This window comes from Corylus avellana, chromosome 11 (genome assembly GCF_965113065.1).
Source record: "Corylus avellana chromosome 11, dhCorAvel1.hap1.2, whole genome shotgun sequence".
NCBI classification, from domain to species: Eukaryota; Viridiplantae; Streptophyta; class Magnoliopsida; order Fagales; family Betulaceae; genus Corylus; species Corylus avellana.
The window spans coordinates 5,410,157-5,427,051 of NC_142500.1; the positions used below are offsets into that span (position 1 = coordinate 5,410,157).

At 37.5% G+C, this 16,895-nt stretch overlaps 1 protein-coding gene across 1 annotated transcript; it reads right to left on the reverse strand.

Moving 5' to 3' along the window:
* Nucleotides 1-56: 56 nt before the first annotated feature.
* Nucleotides 57-16,134, reverse strand: LOC132166786 (topless-related protein 4). The gene is made up of 27 exons (XM_059577672.2): nucleotides 15,934-16,134; nucleotides 15,644-15,805; nucleotides 15,364-15,543; nucleotides 15,121-15,234; nucleotides 14,807-14,965; nucleotides 14,520-14,697; nucleotides 14,299-14,422; nucleotides 13,882-13,994; nucleotides 8,121-8,289; nucleotides 7,903-8,012; nucleotides 7,728-7,797; nucleotides 7,499-7,572; nucleotides 7,211-7,306; nucleotides 7,026-7,121; nucleotides 6,337-6,464; nucleotides 5,989-6,223; nucleotides 5,745-5,900; nucleotides 5,586-5,678; nucleotides 5,253-5,396; nucleotides 4,171-4,281; nucleotides 3,902-4,081; nucleotides 3,362-3,490; nucleotides 3,164-3,259; nucleotides 2,351-2,539; nucleotides 1,400-1,566; nucleotides 1,079-1,319; nucleotides 57-429 (listed from the first exon to the last, which is right to left on the reverse strand). The coding sequence occupies exons 2-26, from the start codon at nucleotides 15,721-15,723 to the stop codon at nucleotides 1,121-1,123; spliced, it is 3,390 nt and encodes a 1,129-aa protein (XP_059433655.1). The 5' UTR covers nucleotides 15,724-15,805; nucleotides 15,934-16,134; the 3' UTR covers nucleotides 57-429; nucleotides 1,079-1,120.
* Between the last annotated feature and the right edge of the window lie 761 nt (nucleotides 16,135-16,895).

Sequence of the window (16,895 nt, forward strand, 5' to 3'; positions counted from 1 at the left end):
CTTTTTTAAAAAATAAAGTTTAGGTAAATTAATTCTAACCCGAACAGATTTAAAACTACAAGAACATATTTTCTCTTTTCTTTTTCTTTTTATTTTCATTTTAGCTTAATAGAGAATAGATGTTCGTCGCACACCAATGGTTGGACACCTTTCTTACAGGACACCAACGTAAACTTCCTTTCCATTTACCTTTACCTTGTCCAGATGGTAAGGACTCTGTCCATCCAGCTTTCACTTTAAACCTATTTCTTGACCTACAAGTCAAGAATTTATTGAACTAGCATCTGAACCATTTCCAGTTATTTCTAACTTTCATTTGCACCATTTTGACCAGTCTTATATGTGTGTCGGAATCCCTACCACTGTTGTATTTCGTGGTCTCTCGTCTTTCTTGTTTCTTCGTTCTACTTAACGTCACTCTCATCTTACCTACAAAATAAAAGTGGGTTATGAAAAAAGAAGTGTAATAACTTTAATTTCCACAGTAAAAACTCGAGGCCAAAAAGCCAATATTCAAACGAGATGCCACTCAAACCGATAGAACTAGCTGCACCATTGCTAGCCAATCATTGATTTTTCTGTTCTTTTCTTTTTTGTTGAGTCGTATCCAATTTTCTTATTGCTATCAACCGTACTAGAAAATCAATGTTCACAGAAGATTAACAAATCAACAGAGTAACCAAAATTATATTTCGTCATTAGAAAGACCTAACAATGTCTGTCTTCGCAACTCGAATAAGATGGGGGGAGGGGGAATGACAAAAATTCTTAGTAATTTGGTGGAAAGGAAAATGAATAAAACAGCCAGGGCCAGTGACCTTGAGTCCTCTATAGTCAGACCTGAACCTTACTCTAAATTTACATCATAAACTCGTACTTCTCAAATAATGCTAAATGAAGGGAATCAATTGCTTGCCATAATTCCTCAACCACAAATCGGTATAAGATGTCACTAGCAAACTCTTACTAGGTTGAGTAGAAGAAGTATCCTAAAACTATAATTACCTAAATTCCGCAGCTTCCCTAGAAATCTAATATACTGGGACCAGGTAAGGAATCACATGGAAGAAATACATACACTGAGGTTCGTTGCTGAAATGCAAAGGCATGGAACTGTCTGTCACCGCTGGGGTTGATCCGAACCGGCAACGCCAGAAGTGGTGCTAGGTCCAGCACCATTTTCAGTTGGAGGGGAGGTGCCCCATTTTCCTTCCGACTCTAATGGCTCGAGTATGTGGACTCCACCATCTGTAAGGCCTAGTGCAAACTGATTGGGTTCGGATGGATGTGCCGCAATGACAAGAGGGTGTACTCTTATGCTGTTAAGAGTTGGGCTTAGATAAAGAATAGAAAAAATACAGATCAATTCGCTAAAATCTAATGGATATAGAGTTTAAACCTTGGATTGGAAGGTAGATAAGCAGTCGCAAAAATTCGGCATCTCAGTCTCAGTGCTGAAGCAGTAAGAACACCCACGCTTCCATCTTCAAAGCTCACGTATATCAACTGGCTATCACAGGAATATGTAGCATGTGTGATTGGACCACTAGTTGAAAGGGGGACCCACTATTGAGAAAACACGATCCATAATGAAAATGTCAGTGACCTTGAATAAGTACAACTAAATCCATAATCACATTGTTGATGTAGAACAAACAGCAAAGCTTCATAAATACCCAATGTCCTCATATTATCAAATGTCACAGAATAAATTAAAACAAAATAATAATTTCTAAAATACAATGTGCTTGTCTAGTTTGCTATGCATGTGTCATGCATTTAGTATCTATGTATGCAGGCCACACTGGCCTCGTATTAATTATCATATGTGAAAATGATAATCTTTTATATATATATATATATATATATATATATATAAAAGTAATTCAATCTTATTAGAAATTGTATAGCGGCACAACCCTAGTATGGCGAAAAAGAACAAAAATCCAAAAAAATGCAAACTATTGTACACCACTATCCATGCATAAAGTAATTTGACTATAACATTGTTTAGCTCTTCCAGCAAAATCTAGCAATCTTTAAAGCTCCTTGCGTTCCTCTCCCTCCAAACTACTAAAATAAGACGTCTACACAACTAATCGCTCCAGCTCGCCAACAACTCTATTTATACCTTTCCAGGCATGACCCATTCTATACTAAAAAGATGGAAAATCGAAACCCATAATTCTCTAGCAACTTCAGATCGAAGAAGAAGATAATCTATAAACTATACACCCCTCTTACACATACAAGACCAATCCATCAATCAATATAGCATTCCTATTCTGTTTCATGCATGTATGGATCTATGTTTTACATCTGAATGCATGTATTTATATAACTGGCACACCTGCTTAAGGCAGTCTAATTTTGGTGCATCATATATAGCGATCTGTGTTTCATGAACAACCAGCAAATGCATCTGATCTAGGTGAAATTGAACACGAGTCTCTGCAAGAGGAGCTGCAGCTCGCCCACTTGGAATCTGCAAGAATTTACTAGTCTGCTTCTCCCATGCATCTGTGCTCCAAACACACAACTGTCAAGAAAAGTCAAATCAATAACTTGAAAATAAGAGGTTGAAAGAGAGAGAAGCGGAAGGGGGGGGGGGGGGGGGGGGGGGGTTCTGGATTTTTGAGTTGATGTAATCCAAATACATACCCCTTGGTCAAATTATTCATATATTCTCCAATGAAAGAGTCACAGAAAAACAAAATGATTTAACCCTTTTTTTGTGAGAAGAAATTACGTTCCACAGGACAAAAACAAATATGCAAAGAGAGTAATGCTAAAAGTCCCTCTTGTATCCTTTTTGTAAAATTTCCATTAGGCTTATGACTGACCACTATTGAATTTTAATCAAATGGTGATTTTAAAAGTCACCTTATTTTTAGAATGACACTAAAGAGACACAATGACTTCTAGTATTATTCGTGCAAAGGCATTGCCAAATTCCTGACATAAGAAAAGTAAATAGAAATGTTTCTAGTAACTTCATCCTACAGTACTATTCCCCAGTCTCCCTAACTAAATTATCCCAGAGTGAATAGTAAACAATGATGAAAAGGAGCCAAGCGTCAACTAACCATGAAGGGAATTTAGCCCTTGAAAGTATTTCAGAAGCTGTTTGATTATGGTAACACAAAACTTTAATATGTTTTACCTGCGAGTCAGCTCCTGATGATACAAGCACATTTTGAGCGTGAGAGAAAGCCAGGCCTGTAATTCTTTTCTGATGACCTTTTAGCTTTGTCTTAACCTGTGAAAACAGAGCATGCAGGTTGTTAAGGAGCCCATATGCCAGTTATTCACTAACAAATTTAACTCAAGACATTCAAGCTTCAGGTAGACAGAGTAAGACCTCATCAACCCGAACATTATAGATTTGAATAGAAGAGTCTTCCATGCCTATGGCAATGATATTATTGTCTTGAGGGTGAAATGCAAGAAATGTAGCTGCTGGAGGTGGAGGCATGAATGTTGTCATTGTCTGCAATTGAGGAAGGATCACAATAAATATAGCCACAGATGTAGAGCAAAAATTTATGAAACTGTAAAGGAAATAAGACTAAAAACCCATCGAATATAACATCTGTATCAGTAATTCTCCCCTAGTTTCTCATTTTTTTCCCAACTTCATAATTACTTTCAAAAAAGAACTCCTACGCTCATAACCTGGAAACCACATTAGAAAACTATTCATTCTAATGATTCTTCAAACCAAAATAAAATGACAGGAATGGATTTTAGCAGGAAGAGTTTCTTCTGCAGTGACTTGGTAGATTATCCTCAGAAACAGCTTCCATATTTCATAACTGTTTGATAGTTTCCTGAAGTAATCAACCAAGTGCAATGCATATACCCATATGGGAAATGCATGCAGAGAAAGCCACCTATCTACCTTGAATGTCATCATATTGAATAAGGAAATCTTCCCCCCTGAAGCTGACATGACATAGGAGTCATTCTTTGAAAGCGCAAAGCATGGAACAGCATCCTCAGGGTTCGTATCGTTTACATCATTTGTCATTAATATTCCACTTGGAGGTTGCCATAATTGTGGTACTACGCTAGCCGTGGCCTACAAGAGACAAATTCTTCGTATATAGTAAGCTTATGGCTATTAAAATTAGAAAAGAAAATGCAACCTTCTAAGAGAGACTTCAATACCTTCCCTGTTTGATTTCGATCATTTCTCTGCCATTTCCAGAGCTTGTGTACAGCATTCGATGCCAAGGCCAGTATGGCTAAACCTGAATTTGTATAAATTAATCTAGAAACCTGAAGTAGTTGTCAATATGTCAGAACCATTAGTGAAAACTAAAACTAACTCACAAACTTCTACCTCAAATTCAAAGAAATCTATGCAAGTTGTGTGTTTTATCAAATGCAAGACATTTAAACCAATTAGATTAGCAATAATTTGTTGTAAAGCACAAGAACTGGTGCCATGCCCGGTCTGGTCAGCATCATTGACCCCAATTCTCCACTATTGAGCCACTCAAAAAGTAAAGTATCATATCTACTCAACCAATGTAATTTGTTTACATCTTATACTAGTTTTGAAAGGGAAAAAAAAATTGATTGCATTTTATCATTGCTTAGTGTCTGTCCAAGCAATGTTCTAATAGTGCCATAATTGGTACACTTTTTTTTATTATTATTACTGGAATAAATAGCAAAACTTTATTAGAAAGCATCATATTCTTCCATAGTAATTGAAACTGAATATTTGGAAAATTTATAATAAACACATCTTAAAAGTTTCACAGAACCAATAAATCTATAAATAAAAATCAGATGCTCCAAAGGACAAGTCTATTGAAAATAATGTTGTACGCACTCTATCTATCATCGACTACGTTCCTAGTAACAAGAAATATTGTCTATAAGGGACGCGCTGGTAGCCATAGCATGCATGATGATACACAAACATGAGAACAGAATAAGAATTTTGTTAATAGGATCTCTAACACACAAATACACTCATACAGACGAGCATGCGTGACAACAATTACTGGTGCACGCACATGCATGCGCGCGCACACATATCCTTGGATGAACAATAAGCTGTAATTTAGTGGTGCAGCATGTGGTCAAAAAAGGGGGAAAAGTGAAAGGATATGACAGGAAGTAATGAAGCATATACAATCTGTCAGCAGTATTACTAGAAGCCCTTTATCATTTGAAAGTAACATGTGCCACAAAAATTAACTTAACTTTCAATAAGATTACACAGAGTGTACCCCTACCCTCATAGCTGTTAAATTATCAGGGAGCCTTAGGGAGCGACATTGTGATTGTTCATTGATCTCTGTCGGTTTCCACAACCTGGATTTATCAACAGACTCATCCGCAATTCTGGGTTTTATGTCTAAACTTCGACTGTCGCTGCTCTACACAAACTCAAAAAAGGAAAATATTTAATCACTCGACATATAAATGTTAATCCACAGATGCATGCAGTAACAAGCATACACAATCGAATAAAATGGTATGCATAAATCCCATTTAACACTATTGAATCTTTTAATAAAACTCTCATCAAGCATCTTAGTTACCCACAGAAGGACATTAACACTCACCATTCCAACCATGGCTGCTACTGGAGCAGCTCGATCTCCAATGCTTGTTCCAACAGCTACATTTGCAGATCCAAAAGTGGCTATGGTGGGGACCTATATAATGATGCCATTAGGAAATATAATTGAACGTATCTGCCAAGTTTGGGGAAAAAAGAGTACCTTAACCGAAGCAACTCTAGAAGCATCAAATGTGCGATTCTCCACTGATCTTAGCAGCCGAATTCCATCCCCATTTGCTAGGATTTTAACACCATTATCATTTGTTGAGACAGCTAACAGTATTCCTTCCTTGCTAAATCTAATACAAGGAGAAGCCTGCAGGTTTTTAAGACAAGGATACTTGGTTGGTAAGAAGTTTTTCACAAGACAAATCAACATGGAATGAAGCATAACCAATAATTACCGGTAAACCAGCCTCGGCGTCAATAGTTGCCAACAAGCTAACATTGTCCATGTCCCAGAATTTGACTAAGAAATCATCACCAGCAGCTAGGAATCGACTTTTAGTTGTATCAAATTGCACAACCCCCACAGATCGCTTCCCAAGACCATGATACGTGCGCTTGACAGCCCCTTCACTTTCATTCCATTCCACTAAGAATGATTCTCCTTCTTTATTTGTCCCACATGAGAACAATCTGAGTTCCCAAAAATCACAGTAAAACATTTCAGTTGCAACATCATATGGCAGCAGAAATCAACCTAAAAGAAGGGAAATAAGAACACTGAAGTACAACTTTCATATATGTACCTTGTTCCATCGGCACTGTATGCCATTGTGGTAGATGAGTGGCCTGGTGCATCATAGTCAACTCTTGAACCCATGTTATCATACAACCAAGCCTTTATCTTTCCATCAGTTGCAGTTGAGAAAATGAACTGAAGAGAAAAACAAGTAAGAAAATTGAACTCTTGATAACAAGAGGTATATAATTATGCAATAAAATAACTTGAACAAAAAAGACCCTGTTCAATTTGTGGTTGCGTGTTCCCCCTTTGATAAGTCTCTCCTAAAAACTATGAAAGAAGCTTTTTACTGCTCTATCCAGTCACAACAAAAGCCCGAAACGGGACACTGACAAATCTGTAAGAGATTATAATTACCCATGTCTTATCAGTAGATGGCTAGACTTTTTAAGTAGCAAGGCCAAAAAAAAAACAAAAAAACACTTGGGTACTAATATTTCAAATTAAGCGTGACTAAAATCTCAAGTAATTGGATTAAGTTGGTTTTTTAGATTTCTTGGATTAATACAGACTGACTCATCCACATGCCCTTTGTGATAGAGTTAAAATATATATAACATCAACCCTTTCCTTTTCTAAATATAGGACCTAATTTCTTCCTTTAACAAGGAAAAGGAGGGAAAAAAATAATAGAACAAGAACACCACATTTGGCTTGCTTCATAATCAATATAAATAGATTGGCAAACATCACCTGAATATTTTCCTTGTGATGTGGACATACAGAATATACAGGGGCTTCGTGACCCTCAAAAGTATACAGCTTGGCCCCAGTGCCTGCATCCCACACCTGCATAATCTTGAAGTCTTATCTATGATTTCCAGCCAACACAATCACATCAGAAATAGTTTTTTTTTTGAGACATAACAAAACTAAACCTTTATGACCCTGTCCTCGCCACAAGTGACAAAACAGAGTTGTTTGTTTGGATAAGAGAAAGCAAGATCATTAACACTGCCAGCATGAGCGTCAATCTGAGAAACCAAGAACAAATTCATGGAAAAATGTAGCTAATTAGAAAAAAGAACCACATGAATATTTATAAGGAAACAAAAAACTCCAAAAAAAAAAGGGAGAAAAAAGGCACTTTAATACATTGAAGGCACATAAGATTAAAGGACTAGAAAAGAAAACCGATATCAGAGGAATTAGTTGATGGCACAAACCTCTAGGTGGTTTTGTAGATCATCACCGCCATGATATGAGTATATGTGAACAATGTGCTTGGAGTATGCAACACCTGAAGTAGGGACAAGTATCACCGGTCACAATAAGCCCATTGTCATTTCTTATAACATTCTTTGCTCCAGTATAAGGCCCAGATTCTCAGGTTTCTAATACCAAAAGTTGAGACAAGTAAACAATACAATTAGCAACAAAAGCATGTGAACACACCAAAAAGGGATCCGTCAGGGCTCCAAATCACACGATTGACTGATGCTGTATAGTCATTGGACAGAGATGCCTAAAAGAGAATAAGATAAGCTGAACTTCACTTTAGCGTATCTTAAGAAGCACCAAATAGGTATGCTATGTGCCAAAAAAAAATGTCCAGTATCAAAAGCCAAACCTGCAGAGGCATTGAACATGATCCAAGATCCCAGACTTTAAAATTTTTAAGTGCAATCCTTTCACGGCCTCCTACATCCCATACCATGACGTCGCCCATGTTTGTGCCAACTGAAATTATAGAGGCACAAATAATTTAAGAAAAAAAAAAAAAAAAACAACAACAAACTCCACCACAGCAATAGAAACAGAAGTTGCATTCCGGGGGGGCACACTCACCAAGAAGTAGAATTTGTTGTGCTGGATGGAAATCCATACTCTTGACAGATGATCCCTGATTTAGAGTCATAACAACAGTCTTGGGCAAGTCATCAGCAGTGTAGGAATTTTGACCATGGCTTTGGCTGGTATATGCAACAGGCAGAATATTTACTGGTAGATTGTTGACCTGTTGAAAAATCATGTAAGCGTCACCAATTGCATAAACTTACTCTTTGTTATTGTTCTTTTAAAGGCAACACCTACACATCGAATTGATTTTCAAGCAAAGGCAAATACTAAAAGATACACTTAAAGACAGAGGACATGAACCTCAAGTTCAGAAATTATTAGACTGGTATCAAAAATTCATAAAATGACAAAACAGAACACCCCAAAAAAATCCCAGTCATATAAATCACCCATGTCCTTTGTTTGCTTCAAATACATATGGTCTTAAATTAGCTTCAAATGAATTTGTATATAGTCATATAACATTTACAGGATAATTTGTTTTAACAGGTATTTCTAAGATACTACAACAAGTGCATTTGAAAGGATAAGTCATTTTATTGTTTCTTAATAAGAAGTACGGAGTATCTCATAAGTAACTACATCTTCACATTAAGGTTGCATTCGTTATGGTATAGAATAATTTTCACAAAAAAAATATCCAGTGTCGGGTGTGGGCGAGAAATTCTGGTCAGCAGAAAATAATATCCAGGTCAATAGCAAATTTACCACTATGAAGGAGAAATGGCATACACCTCTTGAGATGCGTAACCTATTTTCAGGTGTCTCCCCTTCTTTCACCAACTCCACAGAAGAGCCCAGAGGCCACCCCTACCCTTAGAGACATCCCCTCCGTCTCTCACTCGACCATCCCTCCTTATGGTATGGTAATCCCCACCCCCATAGAAGAACCCAGCCACCCCTCTGCCACACCAAATTCCCCCATTCGTCGCTCACCATCCTCATTGCCCCCATCATAATCTCTCACCCTCCACCCAACAATTGCCCCCATCCCTGTGTTGCAACCTCCCAAAAAAATAAGAAAAAGAAAAATTATCTCCCCTTTCATCTGCTCTTCCCATCTGCTGAGGGTTTTCATTGGGTGTTTTTTCTCATTCTTCTTTTTTAAATTTTTGGTGACAACATTTGACATTGCATGTTTTCCGGTGAGTATTTTGCACACCAAATAAACAATGCAAAATATATTCGATATTATATTCAAGGTCTTAACCAAACAATGGAAAATTAGAGATTTTCCCCCGAAAATATTTCCGATTGAAAACATTCTCTTAGAAACTATTTACATCAAGGTGACAAGGTAACCCTATGTCTCCCCTCCTTTTTGTGATTATTATGGAAGATCTAAGACAAATGATGTCAGCCGTGATGACTGGGGGTTTGATTTCTGGTTTTTCAGTGGGGGATAGGAATGATGATTCTATATTTGTCTCTCATGTCCTTTTTGCGAATGATACCCTTATTTTTCGTAGGGTTGCACTAGATAATTTTCAGTACCGGAGATTCACTCCCCATTGTTTTAAAGTGGTTTCTGGATTGAATATTAATGTGGCCAAATCTAAATGGTTCATGTTGGTGATGTGCCGAATGTGAATGCTTTGGCTTGCATTCTAGGTTGCATGTTTCGTCTTTGCCCTTGAAACTTAGGCCTTCCCCTGGGTGCTCCAAACAAGGCTAAATTTATTTGGGATACTGATGGGGACACCAAATAGTGGCCATTGATTACACGTGTTTGGACCCTAATATCCAAGGACAACCCAGCCTTAAGAGCATAGAGATAATCTTTTTTTTAGAAGTATTTCATTTCATTGAAAAGCGCAGAGAGGCTAATCCTAGTACATAGAATGTACCCAAAGATAGTCCCCACTAAAGGCCAAAAGAAGAACAAAAATCCACAAATTTAGAAAAGTTAGAACAAGAATTATTATATGTGAGTGCACGCTTTTTTTAAAAAAAAAATTTCGCATTTTATTTGTTTTGTTAGTTATTTTGCAGACTGGTTATGTTTTTTAATTTATTTTGGGCTTTATGTTATTTAGTGGGCAGTCGTTAGCCCAAGTATAGCTACATAGTTGGTTCTCATCCTTCAGAGACTCCAAGTAGGGTTCGGATTGGGGTTTAATCACAAGGCTATTTAAGCATAACTTTGTATTGTGGTAATTAGCTTTTGAAGAATAATATTTCGATCAACTGTTTTGTCGTCTTCTTCCTCCTGAATTTTCTTCCTTCTCTCGCTTCTTTTGCTTCTTTCTTTTTTTCTTCTTCTTGTTTTCCTCATCTTCTCTCTTCCTTCTACTTTCTCATCTATTCTAATTTTTTGTTGGTTATCCTGCATCAAATACAATTATTGAGAAAATGGAAAGAAGATTAGCGGGCCAGAAAAGGCTTTCTTTATCCAAGGGGTGGTTGTTTAACATTGATAAAGAGCACGCTTTCAAACCTGCCTACATATTTCCTTTCTATCTTGCCAATCCCTGTAGATGTTGCTAATCGAATAGAAAAATTGCAGAGTGATTTCTTGTGGGGTGGTTTGGATAACGAGTCTAAGTTCCATCTTGTTAATTGGAAGAACGTTTGTACTCTCCTTAATTTTGGAGGTTTGGGGATTAGGAGTTTGCTCACTATCAATTGGCCTCTTTTGGAAAGTGTTATGAAGGTATGTTGCGGAGAGAGAGGCTTTTCGGCAGCAGGTTATGTATAAAAAATATGGTAGTTTGTTGGGCGATTGGTGCTCTATATCTTATGGGGTGTGTGGAAACATATTTGTTTTTATAAATACTGAAATATCATTAAAAGGCGCAAAAAGCGCAACTCAAGTACACAAAAAAGAGAAAAAAAAAATATTAAGAAAATCATGAAAACCAAGGAAACAAGGATAGTCTAACGCAATTGTCCAACAGTAAAAGACTTTAGTTCCACCACCGTCCTCTCGCGGTCTTCAAAACTTCTATCATTTCTTTCCCACCAAAGACACTACAAAAGGCATGACGGAACCATATTCCACACTGGTACACTTTGAGGACTGGCATGTAACCCTCTCCAACAAGTAAATGGATCTACCACTTGTCTAGGCATAACCCAAGTCACCCCAACACGACCGAAAATAATATTCCATAAGGCACTAGCAACCTCAACCATAAAGAAAGAAGACGATACATAGGCTCCGCACTTCTCTTACACAATCAACACCAATTGTCCACAATGACATGCCGCTTCCTTACATTATTCATGGCGAGGATCTTTCTTAAGGTGGCCGACCAAGCAAAGAAAGCCACTTTGAAGGAGACCTTAATCCACCAAATGCTCTTCCAAAGGGAGTGCCATCATGAGGGACAAGGACGTTCTAGAACGATCTAACACCAAACAACCCTCTCTTGGAGGGGGCCTACAAAGGCTTATCTTCTCTCCATCTCAATCTAAAGGAGTACAATAAATTAAAAAATGAAGGAAAGACATCCACCTCCCAATCATGAACCGCTCTAACAAAGATTACGTTCCACTAACAAGAGCTACTAAAATGCTTCAAATGATCTGCTATGAAAGCATCCTTAATGCAAGCAATACGATATTAATCCAGGAACCAACAAAAAAAAAAAAAGAGCGTCCTTGTGGGCCTAATCTCTACTCTAAAGGTCATGCCAAAATCTAATCTTGCGTCATCTCCTACCTCAAGTATGATATGACTTGGAAACCTTTCAACCCAACCTGATACTTTTCCATGACCCCACAGATCCATGAACCTTATTGAAACACCACCCACCCACGAGTATGACTCACCAAGAAGCCTCCCTCTCATGCATATGGTGCCATAGTCACTTCCCCAAAAAAGCACGATTGAACAACAGCAAGTCCTAGACCCCCAACCCTCTCAAACATTAGAGAACAAACCTTAAACTAGCTTACCAGGTGAAATTTAAACTCTTCACCTAGCCCACCTCATAAGAAATCTTCTTGTAACTTCTCTATATGATTGGCAGCACCAACAAAGAATGGGAAAAGAGACATAAAATACATAGAAAAATTGGATAACGTGCTTTTGATCAAGGTAATCCTACCACACTTAGACAAGTACATCTTCTTCGAACCAGCCAAACAATGCTTTATCTTCTAAATAACACCATCCCAAATAGATTTAGCCTTAAATGAGGCTCCCAACGGAAGACCAAGATACTGCAAAGGCAAAAAAGAAACCATGTAGCCCAAAATAACGGCCAACCATCAACATTATTGACATTGCCCACATGTTTTGTTGGTATCAAGGTGGGTGATGGCTCTCGGACCAGGTTTTGGCACGACGTTTGGTGCGAGAATTGTTCTCTAAAGAAACCCGTTCAAAATTTATTTTGCATCGCTAGAGAGAGGGATACTCTAGTAGCTAACCATATGTTTACTCACGAGGTGCATTACATGAATTTTATTAGATTGGTGCATAATTAAGAGGCAGATTTTGTATCTTCTTTTTTCAATGCTCTGTATGTTAGGTTGGGTCAAGTATTGTTGGATTCCTTCCAAAAGATGATCTTCTAAGGTCAAAGCTTTTACAAAGTTCTCCTTCCCAATAGACTCCTCATTCCCTTGGAAGAGCACCTTGAGGTCTAAAGCTCCTTTGAGGGTGGTTTTCTTCACTTGGACATCATCTTTAGAAAAAAACCTCATTATGGATAATCTCCACAGGCGTCACATCATAGTGATGGATTGGTGTTGTATGTGTAAAAAAAGTGGGAAAAACTCCCAATCACCTCCTTCATTGTAATATTGTGAGACTTGTAGAATCTGGTTTTTGGGATGTTTGGAGTAGAACAGGCTATGCCCAAACAAGTGGTGGAGCTCCTGGAGTGTTGGAAAGGAAGGCTTAGTCAAAGTGATTTTAATATTGTATGGAATGTAAACCTTCCTTCTTAATGTGGTGCATTTGGAAAAAAAATGAATGCTTGAAGTTTCAATGAATGTGAGAAGACGAGTTTAGATCTACCGCTTTGTTTTCTTAAATCCCTCTTCGAGTAGATCTCTGTTAACTTTCTTCTCGATGTCTCTAACTTTGTAGCTATTTTAGCTCTCTCTCCTCGTTCTTGATCTCACTGGGTGTTTTTCTCTGATATACTTTACATGCCCTTGGGCTTTTAATGAACTTGCTTTACTTATCCAAAAAAAATTCTATCTCAATCTTCCATCTCCCTTTGATTGATATTCAATTAGGAAGTGAATCATATTTATTAATGCTAAAACTGAAGCAAAAATATTTCGTTCCACTTCAATTAAAACAGGCCCACTTAGACATTTTCAACAAACTAAATCAACCCTCTCACCAACAAAAAAATCCCCACATTGTAAGACAACTAGCACAGATGTACCATGGTATCTATCTTCTAATCACAACATGCCAAGGAAAAGAATAGATACCGCAACACCAAGAAGACTGATGGAATGAAAGAAACAAAAAAATATATATATTAAACTCCGAATTGTGCATTAAGTGAACCTCGCAATGTGCCAAGGAAAAGAATTACACTGCAACTGCGGCACAACTGTGATTGAGAAAAAAACAAGACTTAACTCCCAATTGTGTAAAAAGAGAACCCTAACATCTCCAACCACATAAATCAATATCCTCAAGCATCAAAAGAGATAGCAACACAATTCTCAAGACAAGTTAAAAGATATATCCAGAATCAGATAGGCAAAAGCTTTAAATTTTAGTAGCAGGACTCAAATATTTCCTTGGCAAATTTAAGTTAATGCAGACACATGGTACCTCATCTGATATTCCGAAAGGTCTTGATCTCTTCAACACATGTTCAGAATCAGCGGTTTGATAGTCCATGGCTGGGTTATTGGTTGGAGGAGTTCTGGGGCGCTTCAAGATGGCTGCCACCATGATAAAAGATACAAAAAGGTAGAAACACATCAGTTTAGATGGAAACAAAGAAGTTACATTGAAAAGCAGCATGCAAAAGTATCCTAATGTAAAACTATTCATGCAAAAAGCCAATACCAATGTCATTCGCTTCATCATGCATACTGTGCATTCTAATTTATACCCAACCATAATAAATAGAAATGCATTTAAAAGTGTGAGCCAGTCTAGAGATAGGAAAGCGCAAGATCATTTAAAGTTAGCAAAACAGTTCCAAATGCAGCAGGTCATTAAGGCTTTGTATGTTACAACTACCTGCATTGTTAGGTGCAGCCAAACCTATGGGTCCTGCAGATGCTGAAGGGTGAGGGACAGGAGATGGATTAGCCATCCATCCAGCAAGTGATGTCGGAAGAGCAGCTGGTGTGGGCTGAAATGGCTATAAAATTATAGACCAGAGTCAAATTCAGATATTCAAACTTCAAAATAGGTTAATTGCCAACATGGCAGAATATTTTTATCTACTATTCACTTACACCATGAGCACTCAGTGGCGGGAAACCCCCCGCCTTAGGGACAGCACCCATTAAGGGGTTAGTGACAGGGGAAGGGGCCCTTGCACCATTCGGTGTTCCACAACTGTGGTCTACAAATAATGTCTTAATGTCAGGGTTAGGCCTTGGATTCTTACAAAGTTGATGCTGCCAATTTAAACTGCAATTCAACGCAAAGATGTGAGGAAATAGAAAATATATCAATCACTGAAAAGGTTGCTCTACTATTGATTTTAGATACGAAAGAGAGGCGAGAATTTCTTAGGGACCTCTGATTAATTAGTGTTCGCAGTCTCGAGTTCTTTAATGTAGGAAATTGAAGCTTATCACGAAACAGAGGGTTAGCCTCTATCAACTTTTTCAGTTCAGCAAGCATTATACCCCTCGCAGACTTAGTATCTCCATATTTAGATAGCTGCTCGTTATCTCTGCAAATTAATACAAACCCAGAGAAACCAATGAAATGATTTAACTTAACATAAAAATAAATAATTAAATAAAAAAAGCATGATCAATAGTCAGTATGAAATTCAAGAACTAGGAATATACAGAAACAAATTAATCTCAAATATGTTCTTCATACCGAAAGTTGTCCAAAGTCAATAGTTGCGTAATTTCCTTGAAGAGTTCTTCATTAAATGCCGCGAACACTTTCAAGTCCTTAACTAAAATATCCACAGCTTTAGCACGATCCCTCCTACAATTATTATTAATTTCATTTCTCAATCTTTCGGAACCAAACAAACTACCAGGTGGCACAAACAAAATGACAAGCTAAAAAAGCCATAGTTACTTAAACCCAATTCAGTAAACTGTTAACACCTACTTGTCTAAAGCTTCGAGGTACTTCTGCTTGCGAATCTCGAAGAAGATCTTCATCGAGTACCTATTATCGTCAACCTTCGTGAAGCCAGAGAGGTACTTCTCCACCTCCTCCCACTCCCCATTTGTCACCATATCCTCAAAATACCTCATGTTGAAGAAAAAACCGGACTCTTGTTCCAACCTTCACGCCCCCAATCACCAAATTAAATAACAAAACCTCACCAATTTACATGAACAACAACAACAACAAAGGAGGAAAAAATAGGGAAATTTTAGCGTACTTGTGCACAGTTTCTTTGAATTTCTCTTCGTCGAGAAACTGAAGTATGAGAAATACAAGTTCTCTGCTAAGCGAGGACATGGCTGTGTCTCTCAAAAGCTTGAATAAAAGTACAAGAAAGATCTAGAGCTTCGCAGATCGATAACAGTTCCGCATCAAAACCCTAAATTACGAACCAGACACATCCACGAACCAGAAAAGACGAGCCTTAGTCTAAAAATTAAACCACAAAAACCACAGAAAAATACAGAGAAAAAAAAATGAAAAGAGGAGGAAGAAGGTGGTACGTACCTGACAGAGATTGGTCGCGCAGATCGGAAGGCCTTTGAGCGTTTCTGGTGGTTTTCCTCGCCCTGTAGCTCTGGCTTTGGCTTTGGCTTTGGCTTTGGCTCTCTCTCTCTCTAGCTTTTCTTCGTTGTGGAGCTATTCTGGTAAGTATTTATACACAGAAAAAGGGCTAGGGATTTGGAAATGAGAGAGAGAAAAAGATAGAGAGAGAGAGGTTTGAAGCCAAGAAACAAAAGGGATGCGACAGATTTAAATACCGTGAGTGGGCGAACGAGATGAGATGGATCAGAATGATAAGAGCAGCAACAGCTCACTGAACTTAATAATAAAATGATAAGTACACATGGTTATACAGATCGATAAGCCAAATGAGTTATATAGGGGCAATAAATAAGCCGGGATTTGGATGCATTTTTGGATTTGCGGGCTTTTCAAAGAGCGGCTATTGTTAATTAATAATTACAGGTATTTTCACGCTTTTTAAAGCGGGAATGCTATTATGAGGTGGCCTATATTCAAGTTCACCTACTCTTCGCCTTTGTAGGGAGAGGGGGACCTTTGCTATTTAGTCACGTGTTCTATAAGGAATAATTTGTTAATTTTAGAAGAAAAAACATTGCTAATTATGGGAGCTTAAAATGAAGACATCATCTAACATTGGGTCTTACGTTGGAAAGATTAATGGCTGTGTTTGGCAAAAGGCCCGATCCATCATACTCAAAAATCAAAAAAATTCTTCTCAAAATCAACTCTAATATTCTTACTTTTTACATCACATTAATCATTTTTTTTTATTATTCAAATAAAAAATCACTACAAAACAAATTTTTTTACTTTTTTATTCATAACATTCTTATTTTTTCTCTCGTATCAATTAAATTTGTTATAGTACCATTTCACTCCCTTTTTTCATTTCATTGCCAAACACAACCAATAATCAATACAAAGTTGGTCGTTTATAAAAA